Here is a 15,769-nt window from a genome sequence, read left to right on the forward strand (position 1 = left end):
ATGGGTTTCCCTTGGTAATTTCTAAATTAAGTATGTTTGACACAGCATTGTGGGCTGAAGGGCCTGTATTGTGCTGTAGGTTTTCTATGTTACAGTAACTAATCCCATTTCCCAGCCCCCCATCCCTCTCCCTTCTTTATCCAAGGACCTGACCAAACCCCTTTCATAATTGTGTCTGCCGCCACTTAAAGGCAGGGACTAACTAAGAGGAGGCAGTGTGGTCGTTATTGACAAGGTGACTTCAAAATTCCATGAAATTACAGGCAGTAGGAAAGAGAGAAAGGAAAGATGTGGAGAGGGTGCAGAGTAGGTTTATCAGTATGTTGCCAGTATTAGAGGGTATGAGTTATAATGATTACAATTGGGTTGTTTTCTGGAATGGTGGAGGCTGAGAGGAGATCTGATAGAAGTTTATAAGATTATGAAAGGCATAGATAGAACAGACAGACGGTATCTTTTTTCCAGTCTAAATATTTAATACTAGAGGGCATGCATTTAAGATGAGAGGAGGGTAATTTCAAAGGAGATGTGGGGAGCAAGTTTTTTACAGAACAAGCAGGGGGTGCCTGGAGTGGTGGCGGAGGCAGATATGACAGGGTGTGTAAGAGATATTTAGTGGATGTGCAGGAAGTGGGCAGATATAGGGATTCTGAAAGCAGAATTTGGTTCAGTTGGTCATGTTATTGTTGTGGCCCAAAGTTCCTCTTTCCCTGTGCTGTACTGGTCTGAGTCCTGGATGTGAATTCAGTAAGGCTTTGCCAAGGTCACTTAGGATCTAAGGTGTGTTTACAACTGGATACAAAATTGGCTGGGTGAAAGGAGGCTGGGGATAGGGCCTGTAACCAGCGCTTTCATACAGGGGTCAGTACTGGGACCTTTATGCAAATAACTTGGATAAGAATGCAACCCTGGGATTTCTTTAGCCATGGGGTGGTAAATCTGTGGAATTTATTGTCACAAATGGCTGTGGAGGCCAAGTCGTTTAATATGGTTAAAGTGGAGGTTGACAGGTTCTAAATTAGACTTACTAGAATGAGGCCATTTGGCCCTTCTAATCTCCTCTGCAATCCCATCATGGCTAACCTATTATGCCCCTCGACCTTCTCCCTAGAACCTTTGACGCTCTGGTTAAACAAGAAACTTCCATCTTCTGAAGCACCTTCTCCTTAGTTACAGCAGCGACACTCATTTCTGCCCCTGCAACTCTCAAGTATCTGGCGTACAGCTAACGATTCTTGAAAGATCATTACTAATATCTCCACATTCTGCCAGTGTCCCTCACAGTGAAGACTGATACAAAATACTTAGTAAGTTTGTCCACTATCTCTTTGTCCCCCACTACCACCTCTCCAGTGATCCGATATCCACTCACACGTCTTTTACACTTTATATGTCTGAGAAAGTGCTTTGTTTCCTCATTCTCATTTCTTCAACCAAAGTGCATGACCATACACTTCCCAACACTGTATTCCATCTGCCATTTCTTTGCCCACTCTTTTAATCTGTTGAGGTCCTTCTGTAGCCTCTCTGCTTCCTCAAAACTACCTGCCCCTCCACCTAACTTCATATTGACTGCAAATTTTGAAACAAAGCCACCAATTCCATCATCAGAGTCATTGACATATAACATAAAAAAAATTGGTCCAAACACTGACCCCTGTGGAACACCACTAGTCACTGGCAGCCAGTCAGAAAAGTTTCCCTTCATTCCCACTCTTTGCCTCCTGCCAATCAGCCACTGCTCTATCCATGCTAGAATCTTTCCTGTAATTCCATGGGCTTGTAGCTTGTTAAGCAGCCTCATGTGTGACACCTTGTCAAAGGCCTTCTGAAAATCCAAGTACACAACATCCACCGATTCTCCTTTGTCTGTCATGTTTGCTATTTCTTCAAAGAATCTCAACAGATTTGTCAGGCAAGATTTTCCCTCGAGGAAACCATGCTGACTGCCGCCTATTTTACCATGTGCCTCCAAGTACCCTGAGACTTCGTCCTTAATGACCAACTCCAACCTCTTCCTGAACACTGAGGGCCGACTAACTGGCCTGTAATTTCTTTTCTTCTGCCTTTCTCCCTTCTAGAAGAGTGGAATGACAGTCACAATTTTCTAGACTTCCAGAACCATTCCCAAATCTAGTGATTCTTGAAAGATCATTACTAATGCCTCTACAATCTCTTCAGCCACCTCTTTCAGAACCCTGAGGTGTAGTCCATCTGGTCCAGGTGACTTATCTACCTTCAGACCTTTCAGTTTCCTGAGAAACTTCTTTCTAAAAATGTTAACTTCACAGATTTCATGACCTGTGACACCTGGAACTTCCACCATACTGCTAGTGTCTTCCACAGTGAAGACTGATACAAAATACTTCTTCAGTTCACCTGGTACTTCGTTGTCCCCCATTACTACCTGTCCAGCATCATTTTACAGTCGTCCGATATCCTCTCTCTTCTTTCTTTTACACTTTATAAAGCTGAAGAAACTTTTGTTAACCTCTTTAATATTATTGGCTAGCTTACCTTTGACTTTTTTAGTTGTCTTCTGTTGGTTTTTAGAAGCTTCTTAATCCTCTAACTTCCCACTAATTTTTGCTCTATTACATGCCCTCCCTTTGGCTTTTACGTTGGCTTTGACTTCTCTTGTTAGCCACAGTTGTGACATTTTCCTTCAGAATACTTCTTCCTCTTTGGGACGTATAAATCCTGTGCCTTCCGAGTTCCTTTCAGAAATTCCAGCTGTTGCTGCCCCTCCATCGTCCCTGCCAGTGTTCTTTTACAATCACTTCTGGCTGTCTCCTCTCTCGTGCCTCAGTAATTCCCTCTACTCCACTGTAATACTGATACACCTGACTATAACTTCTCCTTCTCAAGTTTCAATATGAGTTCAATCACACTGTGATCACTGGCCCTTGAGGGATATTTTACTTTAAGCTCTCTAATCAATTCTGGTTCATTGCACAACACCCAATCCAGAATAGCTGATCCCTTTCGGGCTCAACAACGAGCTGCTCTAAAAAGCCGTCTCATCGGCATTCTAGAAATTCCCCGTCCTGAAAACCTGCACCAACCTGATTTTCCCAAATCTACCTGCATATTGAAGTGCCCCTTGACTGTTGTAACATTGCCCTTTTGGCATGCATTTTCTACCTCCCATTGTAATTTGTAGATCACTTTCTTACTTGGGGTCTGTATACAACCCCCATCAGGGTCTTTATTTGCGATAATTCAATACCTTCCAACCCTATGTCACCTCTTTCTAATAATTTGATTTCATTTTCTCCTGGCAGAGCCACACCACACCCTTTGCCTTCTGGCCTGTTCCTTTACAATGTGTATCCTTGGACTTCAGATTCCCAGCTATAATCTTCTTTCAACCATGATTCAGTGATGCCTGCAACATCATACATGTCGATCTGTAACTGTGCTACAAATTCATCTACCTTATTCCATATATTGCGCGCATTCAAATATAACACCTTCAGTCCTGTATTCACCCTTTTTAGTTTTGTCCACCTTTTATGTTGCAACTCATCCTGTTGACTGCAGTTTTGCCCTATCAACAGCCTCTCCTCACATTGCCTCTGTTTGTAAATCAGTTACCTCATCTTCCACTCTATCAACCTCCTTTCTACAACACTTCTTGCTTTGAAACAGAGGCAGCTCAGGACACTAATCACACCATACTCAACCTTTTGATTCCTAACTTTGATTCCTAATGTTGGTCTTACCAACATCTTCCTCCACAACCTCTCCACTAACTGTCTGGCACTGTGGTTCCTATCCCACTGCAACTCTAGTTCAAACCCCACTGTGCAGCAGTAAAAAACCTTCCTGCTGGGATATTAATCCCCATCCAGTTCAGGTACAAACTGTCCCTTCTGTACGGGTCTCATCTTCCCTGGAAAAGAGCCCAGTGATCTATAAACCTCGATGGTCTGTAAAATCATTTGGTTTATAAACCCTGTGCAGCTGACTCAATACAATTTTCTGATACCTGACACACGTTTCTTTCTTTCCCTGACTAAACCTTTAACGTTTGTCATTGGTTGAGGTTCTGTAATCTTTGCCTCTGACCCTCACAGGGATGTGCTGGCTCTGAACTCTTACTGCCTCGCCTATAAACATCTCCCACTTATTGGGCAGTGTTTCCCTCTAATTGCTGTTTCCAGCCCTCCTCTCCCAAGTCCTGTCCTGTCAAAATGCATTATCGGCCATTTTATTGCCCTATGTCTTCCCACTACTGCTTTCAAAGGAGGAGAACAATTGAACTTACCAACCTGAGCTGGCTCACGCTCTCCTCAGAGTTGTATGCGATCTGTGTCGAGCCATTCCTGAACCTTCTTCGGTGAAGGCTGACGGTTCTGGATCTGCGCGAACCGGATATGTAGGTCATCCTCCCGGCCTATACCGAATATGTACTCCTCATGGTGACAGATTCCAGCGACCTGCAGAGAATGCACGAGTGCCAGGAAGTTTTCTCCGCCAGGATCAACTGGGCGAAATGTTCCGGACTCTTAGTGGGTCAGTGGCAGGTGGACTCCCTGCCGGAGGAGATGAGGGCTTTTGAGTGGAGTACTAGGCGTCTCCTCTGTCTGGGAGTCTACCTGAGTCCTTCTGGGGAGACCTGGCTGGCGAACTGGCAGGACCTGGAGACGAAAGTCATGGCCCGGCTGGGGTGCAGTTCAGGCCTTCTCAGTGTGCTTTCCTCTCGAGGCAGGGTGGTGGTCATAAACCAGCTGGTGGCCTCCATGTTGTGGTATCGGATGGTCACCTTGGCCCCTCCTACCCCGTTTATTGTGAGAATGCAGAGGAAGTTAGTGGACTTCTTCTGGGGCAACAGGAAACACTGGGTCTCTGCAGCAGTCTTGAGACTCCCAGTGGGAGAGGGCGGACAGTTGTTGGTGTGTGTACGTACGCGACTGGTGGCTCTCCGCCTCAGGACTCTGCAGATTCCTTGACACTGAGCACCCTCCCAGGTGGCACATGTTGGCGACTTTCTCCCTCCGGAGGGGCTGCTGTCTTGACGAAGATATGCAGCTACCACCGGCAGGCATCAGCCATTCTGCTTTGCAGAGTCTGCCCGGCTTCTATCAGGACCTACTGAGAGTCTGGAACATGGTTGCCTCAGGCCGAGAATCCCCTCCTCTGGCAGAGGGCAGGGTCCTGGCCGACCCTCGTCCTACCTCAGTGGGTGTCGGTACCTCAGGTGTGTGGACCGACTCAGGTTGAGCTGCTTGTTGGACCCAGACCCCACAATCTTCTCCGGGAGCCGTGTCCACACAACTTGAGCCGTCTCTCCTTGACACCCACCGTCCCATTCAGGGATGCAAGTAGGAGGTATTTGTATAAGCTGCTGCTCCACACCCTCCACTTCCCCACCCTTGTCCACCGTCCCGACACGCCATGGTGGTCGGTCTTTCCACCCGGAGGTGAGGAGGGTCCCCACTGGAAGTCCCTTTACGAGGGGGTTCTTCCCATGCACCTGGGGGATCTCGACTGGAGGGTACTGCATAGAGCGGTGTCCTGTAATAAGTTCTTCAGTTTGTACATGGATCTCCCACCCGCATGTCATTTCTGTGGGCTAGAGGAGTCCGTGTACCACACGTACCTGGAGTGTGCGAGCCTGCAGCCCCTTTTTGCGTATTTGCGTGGGCTGCTTCTTGCCTTTTGGTTGCATTTTAGCCCCACCCTGTTTATATATGGTCATCCAGTGAGGAGGGGGGCATGGAGGGACGAGGATGTCGTTGTTAACTTGCTCCAGGGGCTGGTGAAATCAGCCATCTGTGGGTCTTGGAAACGGGTGGTGGGAGGATCTGCCGGGGTAGACTGCCTGGCAACATTTAGAGGGTATGTTCGTGCCCGGGTCAATATTGAGAAGGAACACGCGCAGTCCACGGCGACCATTGGGCTCTGCGGGGTGTAAATGCCATCATTGTCAGAGATGGAAATATGTTAGTTTAATATGTATTGTCTATATGTAGTGAAGTAATTGTGTTAGTCACTGGTTTGCATATATTGTAGAAATGAATTTGTAATAAAGATATTTTGTATAAAAAGGTGACATACAGAGGGAAACAAGCCCTCAGACTCACTGTTCCAGGCTGAACAAGGTACGTCACCCTATTTAGTCCCAACTGACCCAAAAATCTGAACCTTTCCGATGCATGTAGCTGTCCAGCTGTGCTTTAAGATTTGTTATTGCAGTTATTATTGCAACGCAGTGACCTGATTCAATTCCCACTGTTGTCTGTGCAAAGTTTGTCTGTTGTGGCTCGCCTCTGGGTGCCATGGTCTCCCACAGCACAAAGAAGTTCAGGTTATGGTTTGTGAGTTGTGTACGTTGTGTTAGTAAATGTGCTATGTTGATGGCAGAAGCCCTGCTGCCCAGCACAGCCTCGCTGATCTGATTTGATGCAAACGATGCACTTCATTTTCGTGTTATTTTTAGTTAGAGATGGTGTCGACCCAGTGAGCTGCACGGCTCAGCAGCCTAACTACCAAACCCCGGCCTAATCACAGGACAATTTGCAATGACCGGTTGGACTGTGGGAGGAAACCACATCACCCGGAGGAAAGGTTCACAGTCATGCAGTGAACATCACTGGGATTGAACTTTGGACTGATTCCTGAGCTGTAGTAGTATTGCAGTAACCACTTACTACCATTCTGATGTACCTTTCCCAATCCACGGATCCGTCCAACTGTCTTTGAAAAGTTATTTCTGTACCTGCCTCAAAGACTTTCTCTGGCAGCTCATTCCACAAAATTACCACCCTTTGCGTGGAAAAACAGTTGCCACTCGATCTTTCCTCTCACTTTAAACCTGTGTACTCCAGTTCTTGATTCCCCAACTCTGTGAAAACTACTGAGTACATTTATCCTGTTTATAAGCACCTCTATAAGATCTCCTCTCAGCCTCCTATGGTCTCAACCTGCCCAACCGCGCCATAAAGCCCCGTCCCTCAAGTCCTGGTGAACTCCTTGTACAACTTTAATGTGCTCTTTCCAATTTAATAACATCTTCACTTTTGCAGAATGACAAAAACTCTACAACTGCGTCGTAATCTCCCAACTTTTATACTCCGTGCCCTGACTGATGAAAGCCAGTGTGATAAACAGCTTCTTCACTATCCTGTCTGCCTGTAATTCTACTTTCAGGAAATACTTGTATCAATACTCATACTCCAAGGTCCCTCTGTTCTGGCACTTCTGTTTACTGTCAAGAATCATACCTGTATTTGACTCTCCGAAGTGTAGTACCTTGTGAGGGATGTGAGTGGACAGTGGGCTGGGCTGGTCAAGGAACACTGAGGCTGTCTGCAAGAAGGGTCAGAGCCGTCTCTGTTTCCTGGGGAGACTGAGGTCCTTTAACATCTGCCAGACGATACTGAGGATGTTCTACGAGTCTGTGGTGGCCAGTGCTATCATGTTTGCTGTTGTGTGCTGGGGCAGCAGGCTGAGGGTAGCAGACACCAACAGAATCAACAAACTCATTCGTAAGGCCAGTGATGTTGTTGGGGTGGAACTGGGCTCTCTGACAGTGGTGTCTGAAAAGAGAATGCTGTCAAGTTGTATGCCATCTTGGACAATGACTCCCATCCACTCCATAATGTACTGGTTGGGCATGGGAGTGCGTTCAGCCGGGGGCTCGTTCCACCGAGATGTAACGCTGTGTGTCGTGGGAGGTCATTCCTGCCTGTGGCCATCAAACTTTACAACTCCTCCCTCGGAGTGTCAGACACCCTGAGCCAATAGGCTGGTCCTGGACTTATTTCCACCGGGCATGATTAACTTATTATAATTTAATTATTTATGGTTTTATTTTGCTATATTTCTTCACTATTCTTGGTTGATGCCGCTGTAACGAAACCCAATTTCCTTCGGGATCAATAAATGTCTGTCTGTCTCTCCACTTGCCATACCTCAGCCTAGTTACTCAGTGTCCCAATAACCTTCCTAAGAGTGCAATCGTGCCGTTCCTCAGCTCCTCCGCCCCCTGTAACCCTGCCATTTTATCCTCTGTCACTGCTACATCTTACACCCAGACTCAGGCCACATGAGGTGAGTGTCACCTCATACCACCCATCCTCAGTCAGGACCCTTCCACCCTGTTTCCTCCGCCTTCCCTTTCAAACCTCCTCCCTGCCCCGACATTTCCCCTCCTCACGTTCCTCAGGGGTTTGTGTATGTGTGGGAGTTATACACATCTTCACTAGCGGGTGGAATCGGGTGTCAGAGTCGGGGGTCAGAGGTGGGGTCGGGGATCAAGGGTCGGCCTCTGACCCTGCTCTGTGTTGCAGACACGGACGACGAGCCTGACATTCCACAGTTGGTCTGCTTCGTCACCTTCCAGGAGCGGGGACAGACTGAATGGATGAGCTGCTGGCTACCTGAGCCCCCCGACCCCAGGGAGGCTCTCACCATCATCGTCAGGTGCTGCACGTCATCTTCCCATCCTGATACCCCCTCAAACCCCCCTCTCCAAAACCCCAATACCCTCTCAAACACCCCTCTCCAAACCCCAATACACTCTCAAACCCTCCCTAACCCTGATACCCTTACAAACCCTCCCTCTCCAACCCAAACCTGATATCCTCTCAAATCCCCCTCTCCCAACCCTGATACCCTCTCAAACCCCCCTCTCCCAAACCCGATACCCTCTCAAACCCCCCTCTCCCAAACCCTGATACCCCCTCAAACCCCCCTCTCCCAAACCCCAATACCCTCTCAAACCCTCTCCCAACCCTGATACCCTCTCAAACCCCCTCTCCCAAACCCCGATACCCCCTCAAACCCCCCTCTCCCATACCCCGATACCCTCTCAAACCCTCTCCCAACCCCAATACCCTCTCAAACCCCACCTCTCCCAACCCCGATACCCTCTCAAACCCTGCATCTCCCAATCCCGATACCCTCACAAACCCTCCCTCTCCAACCCAAACCAGATATCCTCTCAAACCCACCTCTCCCAATCCTGATACCCTCTCAAACCCCCTCTCCCAAACCCCAATACCCTCTCAAATCCCACCTCTCCAACCCAAACCAGATATCCTCTCAAACCCCCCTCTCCCAACCGCGATACCCTCTCAAACCCCCACCTTTCCCAACCCCGATACCCTCTCAAACCCTCCCTCTCCCAACCCCAACACCCTCTCAAACCCCCCCTCTCCCAACCCCGATACCCTCTCAAACCCTCCTTCTCCCAAACCTGATACCCTCTCAAACCCCGATACCCTCTCAAACCCTCTTTCTCCCAAACCCCGATACCCTCTCAAACCCCCCTCTCCCAAACCCTGATACCCTCTCAAACCCCCCTCTCCCAAACCCCGATATCCTCTCCCAAACCCCGATACCCTCTCAAACCACCTCTTCCAAACCCCGATACCCCCTCAAATCCCCTCTTCCAAACCCCGATACCCTCTCAAACCCTCCTCTCCCAAACCCCAATACCCTCTCAAATCCCCTCTCCAAACCCTCCCTAACCCTGATACCCTTACAAACCCTCCCTCTCCAACCCAAACCTGATATCCTCTCAAATCCCCCTCTCCCAACCCTGATACCCTCTCCCAAACCCCGATACCCTCTCAAACCCCCCTCTCCCAAACCCCGATACCCTCTCAAACCCCACTCTCCCAAACCCCGATACCCTATCAAACCCCCTCTCCCAAACCCCGATACCCTATCAAACCCCCTCTCCCAAACCCCGATACCCTCTCAAACCCCCCTCTCCCAAACCCCGATACCCTATCAAACCCCCTCTCCCAAACCCTGATACCCCCTCAAACCCCCCTCTCCCAAACCCCAATACCCTCTCAAACCCTCTCCCAACCCTACCCTCTCAAACCCCCTCTCCCAAAACCCGATACACCCTCAAACCCCCCTCTCCCAAACCCCGATACCCTCTCAAACCCTCTCAAACCCCACCTCTCCCAACCCCGATACCCTCTCAAACCCTGCATCTCCCAACCCCGATACCCTCACAAACCCTCCCTCTCCAACCCAAACCAGATATCCTCTCAAACCCACCTCTCCCAATCCTGATACCCTCTCAAACCCCCTCTCCCAAATCCCAATACCCTCTCAAATCCCACCTCTCCAACCCAAACCAGATATCCTCTCAAACCCACCTCTCCCAATCCCGATACCCTCTCAAACCCCCTTTACAGACCACGATACCCCCTCAAACCCCCCTCTCCCAAACCCCGATACCCTCCCAAACCCAACCTCTCCCAACCCCAATACCCTCTCAAACCCCCCTCTCCCAAACCCCGATACCCTCTCAAACCCCCTCTCCCAAAACCTGATACCCCCTCAAACCCCCCTCTCCAAACCCCAATACACTCTCAAACCCTGCATCTCCCAACCCTGATACCCTTACAAACCCTCCCTCTCCAACCCAAACCTGATATCCTCTCAAATCCCCCTCTCCCAAACCCCAATACCCACTCAACCCCTCCCTCCAAACCCCAATACCCTCTCAAACCCTGATACCCTCTCAAACCCCCCTCTCCCAAACCCCAATACCCTCTCAAACCCCCTCTCCAAACCCCAATACCCTTTCAAACCCTCCCTAACCCTGATACCCTTACAAACCCTCCCTCTCCAACCCAAACCTGATATCCTCTCAAATCCCCCTCTCCCAACCCTGATACCCTCTCAAACTCCCCTCTCCCAAACCCGATACCCTCTCAAACCCCCCTCTCCCAAACCCCGATACCCTATCAAACCCCCTCTCCCAAACCCTGATACCCCCTCAAACCCCCCTCTCCCAAACCCCAATACCCTCTCAAACCCTCTCCCAACCCTGATACCCTCTCAAACCCCCTCTCCCAAACCCCGATACCCCCTCAAACCCCCCTCTCCCATACCCCGATACCCTCTCAAACCCTCTCCCAACCCCGATACCCTCTCAAACCCTCTCCCAACCCCAATACCCTCCCAAACCCCACCTCTCCCAACCCCGATACCCTCTCAAACCCTGCATCTCCCAACCCCGATACCCTCACAAACCCTCCCTCTCCAACCCAAACCAGATATCCTCTCAAACCCACCTCTCCCAATCCTGATACCCTCTCAAACCCCCTCTCCCAAACCCCAATACCCTCTCAAATCCCACCTCTCCAACCCAAACCAGATATCCTCTCAAACCCCCCTCTCCCAACCGCGATACCCTCTCAAACCCCCACCTTTCCCAACCCCGATACCCTCTCAAACCCTCCTTCTCCCAAACCTGATACCCTCTCAAACCCCGATACCCTCTCAAACCCCCTCTCCCAAACCCCAATACCCTCTCAAATCCCACCTCTCCAACCCAAACCAGATATCCTCTCAAACCCCCCTCTCCCAACCGCGATACCCTCTCAAACCCCCCCTCTCCCAACCCTGATACCCTCTCAAACCCTTCTCCCAAACCTGATACCCTCTCAAACCCCGATACCCTCTCAAACCCTCCTTCTCCCAAACCCCGATACCCTCTCAAACCACCCTCTCCCAAACCCCGATATCCTCTCCCAAACCCCGATACCCTCTCAAACCCCCTCTCCCAAACCCCGATACCCTCTCAAACCTCTCTCCCAAACCTGATACCCTCTCAAGCCCCCCTCTCCCAACCCTGATACCCTCAAACCCCCCTCTCCCAAACCCCGATACCCTCTCAAACCTCTCTCCCAACCCCGATACCCTCTCAAACCCCCTCCCAACCCCGATACCCTCTCAAACCTCTCTCCCAACCCCGATACCCTCTCAAACCCCCTCCCAACCCCGATACCCTCTCAAACCCCCCTCTCCCAAACCCTGATACCCTCTCAAACCCCCCTCTCCCCAACCCAGATAGCCTCTCAAAATCTCCCCATCCTGATATCCTCTCAAACCCCTCCTTCCTCCCACTCCACCGAAACCCAATACCCTCAAATCCTACCCCACCCAACCCTGATATCCTCTGAAATCCTCCCCTTCCCCCATCATCCCCCAACCCTGATGTCCTCTCAAGCCCTCCCCTTCCCATCCCTGATAACCTCTTTAACCCTCCCCTTTCCCTTCAGTTCCTTCCTCCTGTAGACCTCTTTGGTCTTGCTGACATTGAGTGAAAGATTGTTGTTATGACACCACTCAGCCAGATTTCCCTCCTGAATGCTGATTAATCGCCACTTTTGATACGGTCCACAACGGTGGTGTCATCAGTAAACTTGTATATGGTGTTGGAGCTGTGATTAGCCACACAGTTGTAAGTGTAAAGTGAGTAGAGCAGTGGGCTAAGCACACTGTGCACCTGTGCTGAGGGAGATGTTGTCAATCCAAACTGACTGGGGTCTGCAAGTGAGGAAATCGAGCATCCAATTGTACAAGGAGGCATTGCGGCCAAGGTCTTGGAGCTTTCTAAGAAAGAGCATCCTGCTCTACGCATCTTTGCTGTCCAGGTTTGGACAAATCGCCAGTAAGATGTCATCTTGCATGGACCTGTGTTCTGGTGGGCACATTGAACAGATCCAAGTCACTTTTCAAGGAGGAGCTGATGGGTTTCGCCACCAACACTTCATCCCTATGAACGTAGGTGCTACTGGAGACAGTCATAGAGGCAGGTTACCATGTTGTTTTTAGGCACTGGTATGATTGACACCTGCTTGAAGCAGGTGGCTACCTCAGTCTGCCAGAGTGAGAGGTTACGGGTGTCAGTGACCGCTCGAGCCAGGTGATCAGCACAGGTCTTTAGTTCTCAGCCAGGTACCCAGTCTGGGCCAGATGCTTTCTGTGGGTTCATCCCCCTGAACACCGCTCACTCACACGTCAGCCTCAGAGATCATCAGGGGATGTGGGAGATTCCATGCTTTAACAGTAATAACAAGTATGGAAGCATTGAGCTCACCCAGAAGCAAAGCCCTGTTGACCCATGCTGTTCTGGCTTGCTTTCACTGTGTAGGTGGTGGTAGTATTGAAGCACAACTGTCGAGCATATTCCCAGGTTTGGTCCCTAATTGCCATTTCACATGTGAGGTGGCTTTCTGGAGATCCGACCTGGACCTCTTGTACCTTACACGGTCACCAGACCGGAATGCCTCTGACCTGGCCCTCAGGGTTCATCCAGGGTCCTGGTTGGGGAAGACTCTGAAGTTCTGTGGGGACACTCATCTATAACAGTTCTTATAAAGTTGATGACAACCCTGGTGCATTCATTCAGATTCTCTGCTGAGTCCTTGAACACGGCCCAGTGCGCCGACTTAAAGCAGCCCCTTAGCTGCTCTCTGTCTCCCAAGACCACCCTTTTGTTGTGCTAATCTCTGGAGCTTTTCTCTTTTGTATCTGGAAGAAGGGGGACAGCCGAGTGAGCAGATTTGCCAAAGTGCGGCCTGGGCATCCTAATTCCAGCGTAGCAGTGATCTGGTGTGTTGGGACCCCGGTGCCGCAGGTTATATGTTGTTGATAATTCAGCAGAGATTTCTTCAAGCAAGCCTGACTGAAGTCCCTGACTATGATTTGAAATGCACCAGCATGGGCCATTTCTTGTTTGGTGATGGCAGCATTCAATGTCTTGATTATCGTTAGCTTTTGGCGATACGTAAACTGCGGATGACATGGTCAGGGGTATTGAGTTCGGGTAATGGGGTCGGGGGTGACGGTGATGTCAGGATGGAGGTGATGGGGTCGAGGGTGATGGGTTCAGGGGTGACGGGAGGGGGGTCTTTCTCCAGGCTGAGGCTGACGGTGTTTCTCTCACACAGTGAGAAGAACATAACGGAGGAGTGCGTGATCCTGAGCCCAGCCCTCAGCTGCAGAATCCCTATCAGTCGCTTCTCCCTGCTTGCCCCCTGCTGTATCCATGCTCTCCGGCGCGGCTCCCACTCCCGCGGACCCTGTCACTTCACGCAGAAGATCACGCACATGGGTGAGTCTGGGGCAATCTGGGAAGGTGGGGAGAGTGGGAGCACTCCACTGGGAGAGGACCCAAGCTGACCAGTCTCTCCTAACCAAAACCTAACCCCAATCTGATCCCACAACCTTTAAAGCTGAGTGTCGTGACGAATCTATTCTCTCCCTGATCTCAAACTCTGTCCAAAACCAACTCCCTAATGCCTCAGTCCTGACCCTCAGCACCCCAACACTGTTCAAGCCCTCCTCCCACTCCCTCTCCCCATTCCTCCCCTGTCAGCACCCTCCCTCTCACTACCTCCCCCTAAACCTCATTCATCCCTCCCATTCCTCTGGTCCCAGATGGCTTGAGATCCTAGAGAGGTCATCGACGTTTCCCTGTGGTCTTCCCCTGGGGTGAGTAGAAGGGGCGGTGGACACACAGAGTGTGTGGCACCTCTCTCACACTCTTCTTGTCATGGGGCAGCCGTACCACTCCTACTTGACCACCTCCACCCCTTCCCTCACCTCCCACTGCCCCAGTCCCCTCATTTCACACTGCCTCATTCCTCTCCTCGCCTACTGATCCATTCCCCCCCCCCCCTCCCACTGACCCAGTCCCCTCTTACCTGGTGCTCCAGTTCACAGCCACAGCCCTGTCCCCACCCCTCCAGTTATCCTAGTCCCCTTCCCCACCCATTGCCTGTCCCCTCCCACTTCCTGAGTCCTTTCCATTCCTACTGCTCATTCCCTCCCACTGCCCCATTCCCCTCCCCTCCCACTGCCCCAGTCCCCTTCTTACTGACTGACCCATTCCTCTCTCCAACTTCCCCATTCCCCTCCCCTGCCACTGCCCCATTCCCCTCCCCTCCCACTGCCCCAGTCCCCTTCTTACTCACTGACCCATTCCTCTCTCCACCAACTGCCCCATTCCCCTCCCCTGCCACTGCCCCATTCCCCTCCCCTCCCACTGCCCCAGTCCCCTTCTTACTCACTGACCTAGTCCCCTCCCCTCCCACCACCCCAGTCCCCTCCCACTATCCCACTCCCCTCCCAGTGCCCTGTTACCTCTTTGACGGGTCCTTTGCCAATGCTGGTCTGAGGGGAGCTTTCTTTTACAGTGAAGCCGGGCGCTCCCTTTAACCTGAGTGTCACTGCCCTGAGGGAAGCTGAGGAGATGGAAGTCAGGTGGGAAGTTCCGAGGGTCCGCTTCACTGAGCTCTTCAACACTCTCTTACACCAGCTGGTGTACTGGAGCACGGAATCGGATCGGCAGGTAGGTGTGCTGGGACCCTCCCTGCCCATCCCTCACCCCAGGGCCACTCCCTCCCTGTACTGCTCCTTGAGGGAGCCAGGAGCAGCAAGGAGGGGGAGGCAGAGGAGAGGCATTTGATTTGGGCCCCACGTGATTGAGGGTGGGCTTGGCAAAAGGAGGTAGTGGATGAAGACTCCATGCCCAGAGTCAGCTTGGCCAAGCCTGACCTCTGGTGAGGGAGAGAGGGCAGAATCTGCTTTAACACCACTGGAATATGTGGTGGCATTTGTACATTGTCATGCTTTATAATAAATTACAATAAGAAATATTTACTGTATATGCTGAATGTATATGTAAAATTAAATACATTTAGCCCCCTGGTAGGCCTCAGGCTCGCTCAGCTCGCTTCTGTCTAGGGGGAGCAGCCTTTGGGCCCCGCCAGACTGGGTAATCAGCCTGTATAGACACTGTGTGATGCCCCCACCTCGCCCAAAAACAGACAGTACACCATATGCGATTAAATGAGTTCACTTTATAGATCTTACTGGAACTATGTACTTAATAGAGATACAATATAAAAGGAAAAGTAAAGGTGCCAAACTTATCAAAGTCCAACCACTTCGTGCACAAACGTTGGAGCTCAGTTAACGAAGTCTTCTTGCTACCATTCGATCC

At 50.7% G+C, this 15,769-nt stretch overlaps 1 protein-coding gene across 3 annotated transcripts in view; it reads left to right on the top strand.

Annotated features, from left to right (window-relative positions):
* The window catches only part of LOC132396503 (interleukin-7 receptor subunit alpha-like), a 46,837-nt gene that overhangs the window by 13,138 nt on the left and 17,930 nt on the right, over positions 1 to 15,769 (top strand). For all 3 annotated transcript variants that reach the window (XM_059974069.1, XM_059974070.1, XM_059974071.1), the window contains exons 2-4: positions 8,298 to 8,430; positions 13,713 to 13,876; positions 14,961 to 15,115. In XM_059974069.1, the coding sequence (XP_059830052.1) occupies positions 8,298 to 8,430; positions 13,713 to 13,876; positions 14,961 to 15,115 (452 nt within the window). The remainder of the gene's footprint in view (positions 1 to 8,297; positions 8,431 to 13,712; positions 13,877 to 14,960; positions 15,116 to 15,769) is intronic.

This window comes from Hypanus sabinus, chromosome 7 (genome assembly GCF_030144855.1).
Source record: "Hypanus sabinus isolate sHypSab1 chromosome 7, sHypSab1.hap1, whole genome shotgun sequence".
NCBI lineage: Eukaryota > Metazoa > Chordata > Chondrichthyes > Myliobatiformes > Dasyatidae > Hypanus > Hypanus sabinus.